The 18,202-nt window shown below is 37.5% G+C and overlaps 1 protein-coding gene and 1 pseudogene across 1 annotated transcript; one reads left to right on the top strand and one right to left on the bottom strand.

Annotated features, from left to right (window-relative positions):
• Positions 1-5,364: 5,364 nt before the first annotated feature.
• LOC107060174 (receptor-like protein 12) lies at positions 5,365-6,545 on the top strand (annotated as a pseudogene).
• A 3,911-nt stretch (positions 6,546-10,456) lies between these two features.
• Positions 10,457-11,635, bottom strand: LOC107060173 (uncharacterized mitochondrial protein AtMg00810-like). Its single transcript, XM_015307748.1, has 2 exons — positions 11,062-11,635; positions 10,457-10,971 (listed from the first exon to the last, which is right to left on the bottom strand). The coding sequence occupies exons 1-2, from the start codon at positions 11,633-11,635 to the stop codon at positions 10,457-10,459; spliced, it is 1,089 nt and encodes a 362-aa protein (XP_015163234.1).
• Between the last annotated feature and the right edge of the window lie 6,567 nt (positions 11,636-18,202).

Below are 18,202 nucleotides of genomic sequence, written 5' to 3'. Positions count from 1 at the left end.
TTGGAGTTAAATGGGTTTATAGTGTGAAGTTAAATGAATATGGATTTATAACAAGAACAAAGCAAGCTGGTTATTAAAGGTTATTCTCAACAACCTGGAATTGATTATTCAGATACTTTTGCACCTGTTGCAAGGATGGACACTATCAGAATTTTGATTGCATTGGAAGCATAAATGAAGGGGAAATTAAAATCCGACATTTAGATGTCAAATCTTCCTTCTAAAATTGTTATCTAGCAGAGGAGATTTATGTAGCTCAACCCAAAGTTTTGTAGTTCAAGGAAGTGAAGGTACAGTGTATAAGTTTCTAGTGGTTACATTCCATCCACGACCCTTGTTTGTAATCTATTTTGCGGGTAAATCGATGTGTTGCCGCCTCTGCCCAAAAAGTCTTTGGAAACTTTTTCTTTATAGAGCTCAGTTACTTTTTGTTCCTTACAGGCAGAAGTTTTGGCATATCTGGGATGAACTAATCTTGGAGCATTGACAGAAGCAACACCTGTACTTATATCTGACTTTATACCTACCATTAACTCTTCACGCTTCTCAATTTCTGCTCTTATTTCTTCAGAATTTAGAACTCTATCACACAAAATCTGCAAAATAATAATTTTGTGTGATGATGTTCTAAACTGTTAAGAAATAAGAGCAGAAAAAGACATCCATGAAGAATCAATGGTAGGTATAAAATCAATTATAAGTACAGGTGTTTCTTATGTCAATGCTCCAAGAATAGCTCATTTCTAATATGCTAAAACTTCTGCATGTAAGGAAAAAGAAGCTATCGAGTTCTATAAAGAAAGAGTTTCCAAAGTCCTTTTTGAGCAGAGGCCGTAAAAACATCTATTTACTTGTAAAATAGACTACCAACTATGGTTGTGGATGGAATGATACCAGTTGAAGCTTGGAATTGCATAAAACCATAAATAATACATTTAACGGTGTTTGGTTCATTGTGCTATACTCATGTACCAGCTATCAAACGGTGCAAGCTTGATGAAAAAACTAAAAAGAATATTTTTTGTTGGTTGCAGCTCTATCTCTAAGGGCTATAGAATTTACAATATTGAATTTGTGAAAGATTTTATAAGAAGAGATGTGAAGGTGGATGAAGACGCCTATTGGAATTTGAATATCGCTCAAGTCAGAAGGATGGATGTTGAACCTACGTTAGAAGATTCAAATGAAGATTTGGAAGCAGAGAATGATAAAGCTTTTTTTGTTAGAGGTACTAGACCTTTTGCAGAAATTTGTGGAAGATGTAATCTTGTTTTCCCTAAACCTTCAAACTTTCAAGATGCCGGTGGGATTGAAGAATGGATGAGATCAATGAAGGACGAAATATCCATGATTGAGAAGAACAAGACATGGAAGCTTATTGACAAACTTGAAACAAAGCAAGTAATTGGAGTTAAATAGGCTTACTGAGTGAAGTTGAATGCAGATGGATCTATCAACAAGAACAAATCAAAGTTGGTTGATAAAGGTTATTATCGACATCCTTGAGTTCATTATTTAGATACTTTCACACTTTTTCCAAGAATGGACACCATTATAATTTTGATTGCATTGGCAACACAAATGAAGTGGAAAATCTGGCATTTAGATGTCAAATCTGCCTTCTTGAATGGTTTGCTAGAAGAGGAGATTTATGTAGCTCGACCCAAAGGTTTTGTAGTTCAAGAAAGTGACGATGAGGTGTATAATCTTCAACTGGTGTCATTCCATCCATTGCCCTTTTTGGTAGTCTATTTTGCAAGTAAATCAATGTGTTTACTGCCTTTAGTCAAAAAGAGTTTGACAACTTTTTCTTCATAGAGATCGGTAGCTTCTTGTTACTTATAAGGAGAAGTTTTAGCATATCTGGTATGAACAATTCTTGGTGCACTGACAAAAGCAACACTAGTACTTATATCTAACTCGATAGTTACCATTGTTTCTTCACACATGTCAATTTCTGCTCTTATTTCTTCAAAATTAGAGACATCGTCACACAATATCCGCAAAACATGATTTTGTCTGATGATGTTATAAATTCTTAAGAAGTAAGAGCAGAAATTGATACACATGAAGAAGTAATGGTAGGTATTGAGTCAGATATCAGTACATGTGTTTCTTCTATTAATGCACCAAAAATACTTTATCCCAGATATGATAAAACTTTTGCCTGTAAGGAACAAGAAGCCATATAGCTCTATAAAAATAGTTACCAAAGTCATTTTGGGCAGAGGCGGTAAACACACTGATGTACTTGGAAAAGAGGTAACCAACAAGGGTCGTGGATGGAATGACACTAGTTTAAGCTTGGAATGCCATAAAACCATCAATAAGACATCTAAGGTGTTTGGTTCATTGTGTTTTACTCATGTACCAACTATCAAAGGGAGTAAGCTTGATTATAAACTAGAAAAAGGATTTTTGGTTGGGTATAGCTCTATGTCTAAGGGCTATATCATTTACAATATTGAATAGAAAGTTTTTATATGTAGAGATGTGAAGGTGGATGAAGAGTCCTATTGTGATTTGAATATCTCTCAAGTTTGAAGGATGGATATTGAATCCTCTTTAGAAGATTCGAATAAAGACTTGGAAGCAAATAATGATGAAGATTTTTATGTTAGAGGTACTAGATATTTAACAAACAATTATGGAAGATGTAATCTTGTTATTGTGGAACCTTCAAACTTTCAAGATGCCAGTGGGAATTGAAGAATAGAAGGAAGCATTGAAGGAGGAAATAGCCATGATTGACAAGAAGGAGCTGTGGAAACTCATTGATAAACCTGAAACTAAGCAAGTTATTGGAGTTAAATAGGTTTGTGTAGTGAAGTTCCATGCGGATGGATCAATCAACAAGAGCAAACAGAATTTGGTTGTTAAAGTTTATTCTCAGAATTTTGATTGCATTGGCAGCACAGATGAAGTGGAAAATCCTTCATTTAGATGTTAAATCTGCCTTCCGGAATGGTTTTCTAGAAAAGGAGATTTATTGAGCTCAACCCGAAGGTTTTGTAGTTTAAGGAAGTGAAGATAAGGTGTATAAGCTTCAACCTGTGTCATTCCATCCACGACCCTTGTTTGTAGTCTATTTTGCAAGTAAATCGATGTGTTTATCGCCACGACCCAAAAAGACTTTGGCAGCAATTCCATAACAGAGCTCAGTTGCTTCTCGTTCCTTGCAGGCATAAGTTTTAGCATATCTGGGGTGAACTAGTCTTGGTGCACTGACATAAGCAACACCTGTACTTATATCTTGCTCCATACCTACCATTTATTCTTCACCTGTGTCAATATCTTCTCTTATTTCTTCATAACTTAGAACATCATCATATAAATCTGCAAAACCATGATTTTTGTGATGACGTTCTAAATTCTACAGAAATAAGAGTAAAAATTGACACGCATGAAGAATCAATGGTAGCTATTGAGTCAATTATAAGTACAAAGTGTTGCTTTTGTCAGTGCACCAAGAATAGTTTATTCCAGATAAACTAAAACTTCTGCATGTAAGGAACAAAAGCAACCGAGCTCTCTAAAGAAAAGTTTCCAAAGTCTTTTTTGGGCAGAGGCGATAAACACATAGATTAATTAGCAAAATAGACTTCCAACAAGGGCCGTGGATTGAATGACATCAATTAAAGCTCGGAATTTCATAAAACCATCAATAAGACATCTTAATGTGTTTGGTTCATTGTGTTATACTCATGTACCAGCTTTCAATCAGAGAAAGTTTTATGCCAAAATTGAAAAAGGAATTTTGGTTTGTTATAGCTCTATCTCTATGGGCTATAGAATTTATAATATTGAATCTGAGAATGCTTTCATAAGTAGAGATGTGAAGGTGGATGGAGATTCTTATTGGGATAGGAATATCTCTCATGTCAGAATGATGGATGTTGAACCGTGTTTAAAAGATTCAAATGAAGTCTTGGAAGTAGAATGATGATGATTTTTCTGTTAGAGGTACTAGACCTTGGCAGAAATTTATGGAATATGTAATCTTGTTATCCTGGAACGTTCAAACTTTTAAGATTCTAGTTGGAATGAAGAATTCAAGCGAGCGAAATAACCATGATTGAGAAGAACGAGACATGGAAACTCGTTGACAAACCTGAAACTAAGCAAGTTATTGGAGTTATATGGATGTACCAAGTAAAGTTGAATGCGGATAGATATATCAACAAGATCAAAGCAAGGCTGGTCGTTAAATATTATTCTCAACAACCTGGAGTTTATTATTTAGATACTTTTTCACCTGTTCCAGATATACTTGGAAAAAAGACTACCAATAAGGGCCGTGGATGGAATGACACCAGTTTAAGCTTATACACCTTACCTTCACTTCCTTGAACTACAAAACCTTCGGGTTGAGCTACATAAATCTCCTCATTTAGAAAACAATTCAAGAAGGCAGATTTGATATATAAATACCAGATGTTCCTGCCAGATGTAGCTCAGCACAAAGGTTTTGTAGTTCAAGGAAGTGAAGGTAAGGTGTATAAGCCTCAAAAAGCTCTATATGGTTTGAAGCAGGCTCCAAGGGCTCGGTACAGCAGAATCGATGCTCAATTGGCAACCAATGTCCCAAAAAAAAATGACAATGATGCTACACTTTATGTGTAGACATTTCTTAATGATGGAGCCAAATAGTGTGATACTTCATTTTTTAGAAGTTTGATTTGAAGTTGTCTTGGCAGCTCAAGGTCTGATTTAATGTATGCTGTTAGTTTTCTTTCAAGATTAATGCAAAGTCTCAGCAACATTCATTTTACTGCTGTGAAAAGAGTGCTTAGATACTTAGAAGGAACACTGTAAATTGGAATATGGTTCAGACTGTTGGAAGAAGGTGCTTTGCTAGGCATTGTTGATAGTTATTGGGGTGGAAATATTGATGATATGAAGAGCACTACTGGCTATGCTTTTTCCTTGGGTCTGGTATGTTTTCATGGAATTCAAAGAAGATAGAAATAGTGGCGCAATCTACCGCAGAGGAAGAGTATTTAGCAGCCTCTACAGATGCAAATCAAGTTATTTGGTTAAGGAAAATTCTGAAGGATCTTAGTTGCAAATAAGATCAAGTGTAATAACAAATCAGCAATTCTAATTGCAGAAAATCCAGTGCGGCATGGTAAAATAAAGCATATCTTTGTCAAGTTTCATGCCATTAGAGAAGCCGAGAAGAAAAAGGAAATCAAGCTTGTTCATTGTTGTTCCCTATTGTTTAAGTTAATAAGCAATTGACAACTCTAAAATTGACTAGGTGACCTTCCTGGAATTGTTTACTCCAAAGCACCAACATTATATACCTGATCGAAGTTGTTGAACAGAGGAACATAGAAAAGATATCTTGATTTTAGTGCAAAAATGGGTAATGGACAACTACCCTTGTTTCTTCTATATGCCTTTCTCTGTCAACTACTTGGTTTCTCTTCATCCTTATTTAATTTGTGCCCCAAAGATCAAGCTCTTGTTCTTCTGTAGTTTAAGAAAATGTTTACCATAACTCCTTATGTTTCTTATTGTTCCTACAAAACAACAAATCAAAATATTGAGTCATGTCCAAAAATGGTTACATGGAATACAAGCACTAATTGTTTCTCATGGGCTGGAGTTTATTGTGACGAGACAACGGGACAAGTGATTGAGCTTGACCTTAGTTGCAGCCAACTTCAAGGTAAGTTTCATCCCAACTGTAGCCTCTTTCAACTCTCCTCTCTAAAAAGGCTTGATTTGTCTCGTAATGATTTCTCTCGGTCGCACATTTCACCTAAAGTTGGTGAGTTTTCTAGCTTAACACATCTTGATCTATTAGATTCGAATATGTCAGGTCTGATCCCTTCTGAAATCTCTCACATTTCAAAATAGTAAGTTCTACGAATCTCAAGAAATAATCCACATGACTCGCAATTTTAAACTTCTAGTTAAAAACTTAATCCAATTAAGAGAACTTGACCTTTTCTTAGTGGACATCTCTTTCACCATTCCTCTAAATTTCTCTTCATCTTTAATATATCTAGAACTCTAAGAGACACAACTATTTGGAAATAATATATCTAGAACTTTAAGAGACACAACTATTTGGAAATAATATATCTAGAACTTTAAGAGACACAACTATTTGGAAATAATATATCTAGAACTTTAAGAGACACAACTATTTGGAATATTTCTGGCAAGAGTTTTCCACCTTTCAAACTTGAAATATCTTTATTTATCATCCAATCCACAGCTCACAGTACAGTTTCCCACAACCAAATGGAATAGCAGTAAATCCCTCATGGAGTTATATCTCACTGGTGTGAATTTTATTTGATAAGATACCTCAATCATTTAGCTATTTAACTTTATTACTTCAATTGGACATGAGATCTTGTAATCTCTCAGGGTCCATTCCTCGACCGCTATGGAATCTCACCAACGTAGAGTATCTGGTCCTTGATAATAACTACTTAGAAGGACCAATTTCCTTGTTCACACTTGAGAAGCTCATAGTTTTATCACTTCAAAATAAATATATTGCGTGCATGTCCTTTAACGGTAGATAGAGTCCACAACTTGAAAGCTTAGATATTTCTTCCAATTCCCTAGCTGGTCCAATTCCTTCAAATATAAGTGTCACTCCCCGAGGCTACCCCCTAGACGTAACACATGACCTAGGATCACGAGAGACCCCAAGCTAACCCTGAGTTTGGTATATCACAAGCATATGGAATATATATAACTAAGTAAGCGGAAGCATAACTGTAAAATGAGTCAAAACTAAAGGACTCCAAATGAGCGTAAATCTGAATATCTGTGGAAAACAACCCCAAAACGTTGAACACTGACTCTATGTCTGAAAGCCTCTAATACTGATGAGCTGCTAGGACTAGTCCCCAACTAACTCTAAAACTATCGAAAGATTCAAAATAAGCTAACTACACCAAACATGAAGAAAAATCCTCGAACTATGATGACTCACCACTGAAGTTGCTGAGTATGAGTTGCAAGTCGAACTAAGCATAATCTGGATGTTGAGTGCCACAACATACATCATAAAATGATGTAGCGTAAAGTATGTAAATTCTTGACTGCAACAACTTCTAAGTTTCGTTTGTTTCATTCTTCTTCAAATGGGTAGGAAGAGATCGTTAGTGGGTGGGTGAGAGCCTCTTGCACATGAAAATGGAGCCCCGCAAGTGGTAGAGGTCGAGGTGGACCTAGAGGTCAACGAAGAACAAAAGTTACTGTACAAGATTGAGAGCACAAGTGGACATTGTCAGCAGAGCCTATTATAAAGGTCGAGCAGGTTCACCGTGAATCAGATGGCGTGGGGCTATCCCAGCCTGCACCAAGATTTATTTCCAAGCAAATTTTACATGACACTCTAACAATGATCTTCAACTTTATTGATGCTACGTCTGAGGTGGGGTCTTAGACTGGTACATCGACTAGTCCCCATATTAGAGATGAGGCTCAGACTTCAACGCAGGAAGTGGTACTAGGTGCATAAGGCAGCTAGGACTGTCATTTCTTCTAAGGAGCAAAAGATGTTAGGACGATCATCAGATTGGGTCCTCCAAGGTTCTCACGTTCTATAGGTGAGGATCCCACAAGTTTCTAGTGAATTTCTAACCTTGGTCTAGTTGTGTCACACATGGCTAATAACACTGCTTTCCCTATGGATGGGCCAGCGAACAGTGGTAGAGGTCAAATCTGGAGTGTAGACCAGCTGGATCACCACTCACCTCCTATGTTATAGCTCATTTCTCTGAGGCTTTCTTGGAGAAATATGTACCTCGTAGCTTCAAAGAGAGGTTGTCGGATGACTTCACAGATCTGTTGTAGGAAGTATGTCAATTTCAGAGTATGATACACGGCTTCATGAGCTAGCCAATCATACAACTACACTTATGGGAATAGAGCATATGTGAGTGCGTAGGTTGGTCAAAAGTTTGGCATTTCCCCTTTGGCTTGCTACAGAGTAGATGGTAGTGTTGGGATATTAATTTAATAGATAGTCTATCATGTGCACAACATCGAGGGGATACGTCATGAGGCCTATGGAGGTAACAACAAGAGGCCCCATCGTGATGGTGGTTTAACCAGGTCTCAGTTATGTGGTAAAGGTTTCCCAAGTAGAGGTCACCCATAATAGTTTCAGCCTAGTAGGCCAATTCTGGCTTCTTCACAAATTAAAGATGATGGTTCCATGGTGTCATTGGTCAGGGCAGCCATGCTTTGGCCATACTTCTTGGGGTTCACATTAGGAATACATGGGTTGTAATGGTTAGTCGTGTCCAATCATATCGTCTTAACATATTTTTTCTAGTAGGGGATGTTATAAGTGTGGTGTGTTGGGCTACTATGTTAGATATTGTCCTATGATTCATCACCGCATAAGACATGGTTAGTAGTTTCAAGCCCATAGGGCTCTTATATCGTTAACTAAATGTGGCTCATAAGGTAGAAGGGGTGGTCCCTAGGGTGATCGAGGTGTTTCTCAATCACTCAAGTTAGGTTGTGGAAGTGGACGCGACAACATAAATGCATTTTACGTAAGCCAGAGGTGGAGGTTTCATATGTTGTCATCATAGGTAGGATCTTCGTCTCTCATCAGCCTTCTTATGCTTTGTTTGATTTGAGATATTCTTATTCATTTGTATCTTCCTATTATGATACACATTATAATTTATCTTGTAAGACTTTGCATGTACCTGTGCGTGTGGCTATCTCCCTAAGTGATTTTTTAGTTGTGCATCGAGCGTATAGATCAAGTGTGGTGTCCATATTAGGGTATGACACTTTGTAGACTTGATTGTGTTGGATATGATAGATTTTGATGTGATATTACGCATGGATTGTCTGTCTCTTTATTATGCGGTCTTGGATTGTTTTTCCAATACTATCACTTTGAGCATGCATGGTATCCCTCCGATTGTGCGGATGGATGTCAATAGCCATATGTCAAGGGGTGTGATATTATTTATTATAGTGTGGGGGTTGGTAGGAAGGGTTGTATAGCTTATCTTGCTTATGTTTGGGATACCACTAGCGAAATTCCTTCTAACAAGGCAGTTCTTATTTTTAGAAAGTTCTTTGATGTGTTTCTTTCTGTTCTACCTGGTCTTTCTCCTGATAGCGACATTATATTGACTTCAACATTGATGTTGAACAGGGCATGCGACTAGTAACTATATTCCCTATCAGATGGATCCAACTGAGTTGAGTAACCTTAAGGAGCAGCTGTAGGACCATGTGAGTAAGGGGTTCCTTAGGCCTAGTGTTTCTCATTGAGGTACTCATGTTCTGTTTGTGAAGAATAAGGATTGTTTATTGCATATGTGTATTGACTATAGGTAGTTGAACAAGGTGACCATCAAGAATAGATATTTAATAGTGTGTATTGATAATTGTTTGACCAGCTAGAGGGTGTAGCGATGTTCTCTAAGATAGATTTGAGATCAAGCTACCTCTTGTTGAGGATTATGGTGGTGGACTTCCGAAGACTAGTATTTGGACTCGCTACGACTACTACAAGTTCCTAGTCATGTCTTTCTAGTTGACCAATACCCCAACAACATTCAAAGAATTTATAAACCGTGTGGTTCAGCCAAATTTAGAGTCATTTGTGATAGTTTTCATAGATGACATTCTAATCTACTCCTGGAGTAGGGAGCATATGAGCAACATCTGAGAATTGTGAACCATACATTGCGAGATGAGCAGTTGTATGCCAAATTCACAAAGTGTGAGTTTTGCCTTGAGTGTGTGGAATTCTTAGAAACCATTTGTTTAAGAACATGATTACAGTATATAGACAAAGATTAAGGCAGTACGTGATTGGTCCTAGCCTACTTTTCCTACTGATGTTTAGAGTTATGTTGGGTTAGCATGCTACTACACACTGTTTGTGAATGTATTTTCTTCTATAGTAGTACCTTTGACTAGATTCACTCATAAGAATGTCCCTTTTCAGTGGTCTGGCGAGTGTCATGAAGTGAGCTTTCTAAAGCTCACGACCTTGTTGACTTCACCTTTGATTTTGACACTTCATGTTGAACTTTATGGATTTATAGTCTACTATGATGCTTATGGTGTTGGCATAGGTTGTGTGTTGATGAAGTAGGTAAGAGTTATTACATATTTTTCTATGAAGTTGAATATTCATGAAAGGAAGTACCCAACTTCTGACTTGGAGTTAGCGGCGATAGTCTTCACGTTGAAGATTTAGAGGCACTACTTGTATGCAGTTCTCTGTGAGGTATTCACCAACCAGCATACTCTTTAGTACATTTTTAGTTGGAAGGACCTTATTGTGAGACATCCTAGGTTGTTAGAGTTCCTGAATGACTATGATGTGACAATGCTCTATCACCTGAGCAAGACAAAAATCATAGCAGATCCATTGTGTCAATTTTCTACTGAATGCCTCTCAAAGTGAGAGATTCTTTCCATTATATAGAGAAAATAAAGATTACACATCCCTAAACGCATGTGGAAGAGTAATGACTCCTTTATCTATAGCTTCTCGTATATAATGACAATCCACTTCGATGTGTTTGGTCCTCTCATGAAAAACTGGATTAGTAGCAATCTGAATAGCACTTGTATTGTCAACGTGGAGAGGAGTAGCATGGGATTGAGGAAATCCAATCTTAGCAAGTACTCCACGAAGCCATACAACCTCGAAGCAAATAGTAGACATGGATCGATATTCAGCCTCTGTTGAAGATTTTGACACACGATCTTGCTTTTTACTCTTCCAAGATATCAATGACTCTCCAAGAAACATGTACCAACCAGAGATTGAACGACGACTATCAGGACATCCCGCCCAATCAAAATCACTGAAAGCATTAAGATGAATAGGAGAACCACTTGGAAAGAACAATACACGAATAGATGTTCCTACAAAGTACCGAATGATGCGACGAACAGCCACCAAGTGGAGATGACGAGTAGCTTGCATAAATTGACTAACTTGTTGAACTGCAAAAGAGATATCAAGCCGAGTAATAGTAAGGTAATTTAGACTCCCAACTAATTGTCAAAATATAGTTGGATCAGGAAGAAAATCGCCTTCCTCACGACGATACTTGACATTCAATTCTAGTGGAGTATCTACGGAGGAGAAAACTTGAAGACCAGCCAAAGAAATCAGATCCTGAATATATTTGTGTTGGTTTAGGAACACACCTGAAGCAACATTATGAACTTCCAAACCCAAAAAATAAGTAAGAGTACCAAGATCTTTCATATGAAAAGAATTTTTAAGCTGCTGTTGGAGGCTAGTGATTAGTGAAGAATCAGTTCCTGTGATAATAAAGTCATCTACATACACCAAAAGAAAACCACAACCTGCAGATGTTTTCCGAAGAAACAAAAATGAGTCATATTTGCTCTGCTCAAAAGAAAATTGTAGCAAAGTAGAGCAGAAGTTATCAAACCAAGTTCTTGGAGCTTGTTTTAATCCATACAAAGACCGCTTCAACTTGCATACATATGATGTAGGCGATGAAAGCAAACCACGTGGAGGTTTCATACAAATATCTTCTTTAAGATCATCATGGAGAAAAGCATTTTTGACATCCATTTGATAAAGAGACCAGTTTTGTGAAGTAACAATGGCAATAATAGTTCGCACCATAGTCATGTTGGCTATGGGTGCAAAAGTCTCCTCATAGTCCACCCCATCCTTTTGTCTGTTACCAAGAACAATCAATCGAGATTTGTACCGATCAAGAGTTCCATCAGAATGAAGTTTTATTGATTAAACCCATTTACATCCAATAGGGCGGATATTTGAAGGACATGAAACAATGTCCCATGTGTCATTTTCTTTAAGAGCCAAAAGTTCTTCCTCTATTGCTTCCTGCCAACATTCATGCTTGGAAGCTTGTGAGTAACAAGATGGAATAGATATGTTAGATAAGGTAGAGGAAAACCCATACCAATTGGGAGTACGAGATACTCTAGTAGATCGCCAAGTAGGCTCAACAGGACCAGATCTTGAATAATTCTCATATTCTAGTTGTGGTATAGTTTCAAGCGGCGGATCAGTGTCGGGATAGGATAAAGTTGGCCGACGTCGTTCATACACAAATTTAGGTTTGAACCTCTTAAAATAAGATGATAAATCCTCAAAAGTAGGAAGAAGAGGAGAAGTAGAAAATGAATCTACAATCATAGGAAAGAAATACTGATTCTCAAAGAAAATAACATTTCTAGAAATACGAAATTTGTGAGAACGTTGATCATAGCAAAACTTGATCATAGCAAATAAAACCTTTTTGTGTAGTACTATAACCCATAAAGGCACATTTAGTAGACTGTACCGAATGTTTATTGCACTGCGAAGGAGGCAAATGCACAAAACAAACACAACAATATATGAAAATCACTATAGTTAGGATTTTTGGTGATAAAGACGAAAATATGGAGACTCAAGATTTAGCACTTTAGATGGCAATCTATTAATTAAATAGACAGCAGTAGACAAAGCTTCCACCCAATATTTAGATGGTACAAAGGACTCAATCAATAAAGTACGAGTGACATCTAAAAGATGGCAATTTTTTCGTTCAGCAACTCCATTTTGTTGTGGTGTATGGGTGATGTTTATCATGACCAACGACACTACTTCCGATTCAAGTGTCTACGATCGTCGATAATATAGTAACCCAACCGAGGGTTGGGGTCGTGTCCCAAGGGAGTGGTTTTGAGAATTTATAGAAAAAAGAATTTAGTTCTAACTAGTCGTAGCTAAAGATATTAACAATTAAAAATATTGTAAATTAAAGGGGGACACAAGAGTGTCAATTAACAAATGGAGGTTTTGCCACAAGTAAGCTGAAATTAGCAGAATCAACAAAGAAATCTATGAATGAGAGGGGATTCTTGGGATGTAACCGGAATATGGGTTAATCTAAATTATTGGGTACATGCTTTCGATAGAAAATTTATAGAGTAATAGGTACTAGGCTAAGCTTTATGTGGGAATAAGTTCTCTCTCGAGCAACTTACTACGTTTTAAATGGGTTCCTCTCGGATACCCACTTGCCGCATCAAGACCAACCTACACCTTACCCCACTCACTCTCTCGAGCTGAGTGTTAGGATATGGGACTAGGGCTCACCCTCTCGGGCTGAACCTCATGTCAACCCACTCCTTAGGCCATCAGTCTAGCAGTCTTGGTTTCACGACCTCTCTCTCGAGCAAGCCGAAAACACATGGGTGGACTTGTATTTGCAACTACAAACCCATTAAATTTGACCACAACTACTAGGTGAAATCACCATTAAACTACATTTAATCTATCAACAAGCATGACCCAACAACAATATTAACCCATATTCGTTAAATCACACCCCAAGAATGGGGTTTTTAGTCACACATCAAGAGATAGAAATTTATACCTAAATGAGCTTATATTCAAATGGGTATGAAAATTTAAGTCTTATTCCAAGCTAAGAATGAAGAAATCAAGTGACCCAAGTCCAAATCCTTGGAGATGAAACCCTCTTCTTTTTCAAGTCTTCAAAACCCTCTCAAACTCAAAGAAAATAAAAAGTACTATTCTATATGAAAATTATAATAATTGTTTTTTTTCACACTAAAAATCTGATACTAAGCTATAACTCTCAACGAGTATTTATAGTTTTTAAAAATATATGTGTTGCAGCGGATCATTCGGCGACATTAGTCGGAATCACCGATCAACTCGGCGATTCACCCTTTGGTGTAGTTCATCATCATCTCGTACCAACCTTCTACATCGTCGTGATCTGGGCCATTGGGCGGTATGGTACTGCTTCACAAAACTGCTCAGCAATGCGCTGGCTGCTCCTTTTTTCCGCCGACTTGATCCTTTTCTTCAGGGCTCAGCACACTGGAACAAAAGGCAAAGTAAGACCCTTTGGCGACTCGCCAAGTGGACTCGCCAATCCTCAGGGCTTCATTTCGTTCATTTTATCCCTTTTCGTTCCTTTTTTGCGACGTAGTGTCCAAGCTCTCTTTAACTTCAAATACCTGAAACTTAAGGGTTTTCATCAGATATTGAGATAAAATAAGCATTTGAGGATACAATTTCTATTAAAATATCACCCTAGATGAGTCCAATTTGTGGAATCATCAACACCCCACTTAAACTTTTGTTTGTCCTCAAGCAAACTCAAGTTCAGCCGTTCAAAAACGGTGTCTCAAATAGTGCTACACAAGACTGAATCATGAATTCACACAACAAGACTCAATTTACTTATGCAAGGATCAATTGTGTACTCAAAGATTCAAGTTGTGACACACCATTACCAAAGATTCTCATTCTCACAATACTTGCTTCAAATGCAAGTTCAAGCTCAACTATAGTGTTCAAATGCCCTGACATAAAGATGATTCCATATTCACACAATGGTTTCACAGTTTAAAGCTTTGGAATTAGATGCAACGCTCACACTCACAAAGAAGAACATAATGCATGCTTTCACCCATAGGTTTGCCCATATTTTCCAATCAACATTTGTTTCAGCTCAATCAAGATCAAAAAAGGTCTTTTCAAGGCTTGTAATGGGGCAGAGTGCAAATGTATGGTTATTTTGGCTCAGTGACTTTTCATCCTCATGAAATGTGGTGCTTTCAACACATCTTTTTCTCTTCCTTCATCAATTTTTTTTCTAGTGCTCGTAAGTCATCTAATTATTAACTCTTTATGGATTGCTTGGAAACCCAATTTCTTTTGTACTTTATTCCACTACTTTCTTTTTCATTTCTTTTCTTTTCTCTTTCTTGTTTTTATGGGGGGTTTCCATTTTTCGCAACACCATGGGTTAAGGGGGACTTTTCTTGCACTTTCTGATTCTCCCTTTCCCTTTTCATCACACCCCAACTTAGGCTAAGTTGGCTATTCTCTAAACCACAAATAAAGAGGATTATAGGTAGTGGATTAAGAAAGGTCTTGGTTTCATCAGGTTTCTTCCAAAGAAAGGTAAGGTTCTAGGGGTGTTCAAGAGAGGTTCACACACTCACGGGTAGGCCACAAAAGAGGTATATGTCAAATTGGCTCACACTCTTTAAAGTTGCCTAAGATCATCTCAAGAGCAAGCCTTTCTTAATCAACCAGACTAACGGAGAAAATTCTAGGTGTATTCATGCATGGTTCAAAGTAAGCTCATCACACAAGGCATTGACACTAAAGTCAAATAAGAATCCACACTTTAGCTAGTGTGCAACGGTCATCACAAGAGAATCAATTTGATAAATGGCTAATCACAACGAGATGCAAAGAGTTCACATATTGTCTATGCAACTTCATTTGGTCTCTTTGTAGCTGTACATTCATGTTTGTTCGATTGAGAGCACTATTCAAGTCATTGGTATTGATCAAAACTGAGACTCAAATATTCAAGAGAACAGCCACTTTAAATCACAAGAGGTGGCAAAAAAATTTGAAAAATAATTTTTTTTTGGAAGGGTCAAAATCACTTTGCAATTTAAAATAAAAGGAGCTACAAGCTCAAACATCCACATTGAAGCAGTATTAACACAATTTTAAACAGAACAACCCAAATATAAACATAAAACACGAAGCAAAAGTAGCACACAAAAGGTGTGGGCCTTACCTCACCACAAATAAAAGCATTTGTCCTCAAATGCAAATAAAAGTATCCATAAGTAAAAACAAAGAAAAATAGCGAGGAAGGTAAAGAGGGATCCTGTCTACGCAGTCGCTCCATCTGTCAGGGCCTCAATGCCCAGTATAGTGCTCTGAATATGGGCATCAGTGCCCAAATTAACTTCAGATGGGCCAGCACATGACAATACGATATGATCATTGCAAATGAGTACTAAATTTTTGAAGTAAATTCGGGGTTCGGAAAACCAACCTTTGTGCCGATTAAAGTACTTTGAAATGCTAGGAGGCAATGAAATCCAACTTCGAGCACAAATCAACAACAAAAATACTTATGGAATGCAAAAATATTTAAAATACTAACTAGGTGCGAGATTTGGAAGATTAAAAGCGAGGGAAAGTAAAAGAGTTGGAAGTTTAAACCTTTGGCCTATTAAGAAATCATCTAGTTCTCGCCCATTCGGTGACATTAGTCGTGGTCGCCGATCCATTATGTGACTCGCCTAGTGGATACTTACCTCACTGAGTTTTACTGGACCTCCAGTTAAACTAGGGATCCAAACGGCAAACTAGAACGCAATCGCCGACCAGGTCGGCGATTCGCCAATAATTTCTTAGGCACACCGAGTTTTACAGACTCCACTTTGAAGTTTTCTTTAGTCTAACGGCGGTCTAAGTCGGGGTTGCCGACTTCTTTGGCGATGCGCCGACCGGACTTTTAGTTCGCCAATCTCTACCTTCTAACACATTCCACACTTTGACCTACAGAATCAACACACCATTATTTCTAAAATAAACATAAAGCGAGAAAACCTTGGGTTGCTTCCCAAGAAGCTCCTTAGTTAACATTGTGGCACGATGTAGGTCTTGCCTCACTCTCTGTTATTGGAGCTAGGCCTAGTGTCACTAGGTAACCCCAATATATCGTTTGGATGGAGCTGAGGCATTGCAAACATCAGGAATGATCTGATGTGCTGGATTGATCTAGAATGAGATCTAATCAATTGATTCAATACTTCAAAATTCTCTCTCATTTCGTTCAACACTCGATCTTTATCGGTGGACTTTTGTAGAATGATTTGAAGTGTGTCCTCAACATGAATTTTCTCATCTTCTCTTGACTTCTTCCGCGCATGAGGAGGTATGTACCTCCCTCGGTGTTTGCACTGGTTTTCCACCTCAGATATTTTGGTGGTAAAGTCATTTAGTTGAGATACCAGTGCAGCTATCTTGAAGTCACCCTCGACTTCTTGATCTACCTCAATTGGCTTGCCACCGACTTCCTCTATCATGCTCAGAGGACCTGCAAACACAAACAATAAACAAAGAAAAAAAAACTAAAAGTAAAATTAGTAAAAACTACACTAAAAAGAACAAAAACCCTAGGAGAACTACATCTTCTTGTAACACCACTCCCTGATAGCGGCACCATTTTGATGTTTATCGTGACCAATGACACTACTTCCGATTCAAGTGTCTACGATCGTCGATAATATAGTAACCCAATCGAGGGTTGGGGTCGTGTCCCAAGGGAGTGGTTTTGAGAATTTATAGAAAAAAAGAATTTAGTTCTAACTAGTAGTAGCTAAAGATATTAACGATTAAAAATATTGTAATTAAAAGGGACACAGGAGTGTCAATTAACAAATGGGGGTTTTGTCACAAGTAAGCTAAAATTAGCAAAATCAACAAAGATATCTATGAATGAGAGGAGATTTTTGGGATATGACCGGAATACGGGTTAATCTAAATTATTGGGTACATGCTTTTGATAGAAAATTTATAGAGTAATAGTGACTAGGCTAAGCTTTATGTGGGAATAAGTTCTCTCTCGAGCAACTTACCCCATTTCAAATGGGTTCCTCTCGGACACCCACTTGCTGCATGAAGACCAGCCTACGCCTTACCCCACTCACTCTCTCAAGTTGAGTGTTAGGATATGGGACTAGGGCTCACCCTCTCGGGCTGAACCTCATGTCGACCCACTCCTTAGGCCATCATTCTAACAGTCTTGGTTTCACGACCTCTCTCTCGAGCAATCCGAAAACACATGGGTGGACTTGTATTTGCAACTACAAACCCATTGAATTTGACCACAACTACTAGGTGAAATCACCATTAAAATACATTTAATCTATCAACAAGCAAGACCCAACAACAATATTAACCCATATTCGCTAAATCACACGCCAAGAATGGGGTTTTTAGTCACACATCAAGAGATAGAAATTTATACCTAAATGATCTTGCATTCAAATGGGTATGAAGATATAAGTCTTGTTACAGGCCAAGAATGAAGAAATCAAGAGACCCAAGTCCAAATCCTTGAAGATGAAACCCTATTCTTCTTCAAGTCTTCAAAACCCTCTCAAACTCAAAGAAAAATAAAAAGTACTATTCTATATGAAAATTATAATAATTGTTTTTTTTCACACTAAAAATCTGATACTAAGCTATAAATCTCAACGAGTATTTATAGTTTTCAACACCTTGAACCAAATCAGCCATTCCATCACAATATTTATTATTTTGATTCTACAACAAATGTATATGATCATTCTAATTTATATCACTATATAATTACATTAATATATA

This window comes from Solanum tuberosum, unplaced genomic scaffold, assembly GCF_000226075.1.
Source record: "Solanum tuberosum cultivar DM 1-3 516 R44 unplaced genomic scaffold, SolTub_3.0 scf00063, whole genome shotgun sequence".
NCBI classification, from domain to species: domain Eukaryota; kingdom Viridiplantae; phylum Streptophyta; class Magnoliopsida; order Solanales; family Solanaceae; genus Solanum; species Solanum tuberosum.
The sequence above is the reverse complement of the archived record's forward strand: the minus strand, read 5'-3'. Positions and strand labels throughout refer to the sequence as shown.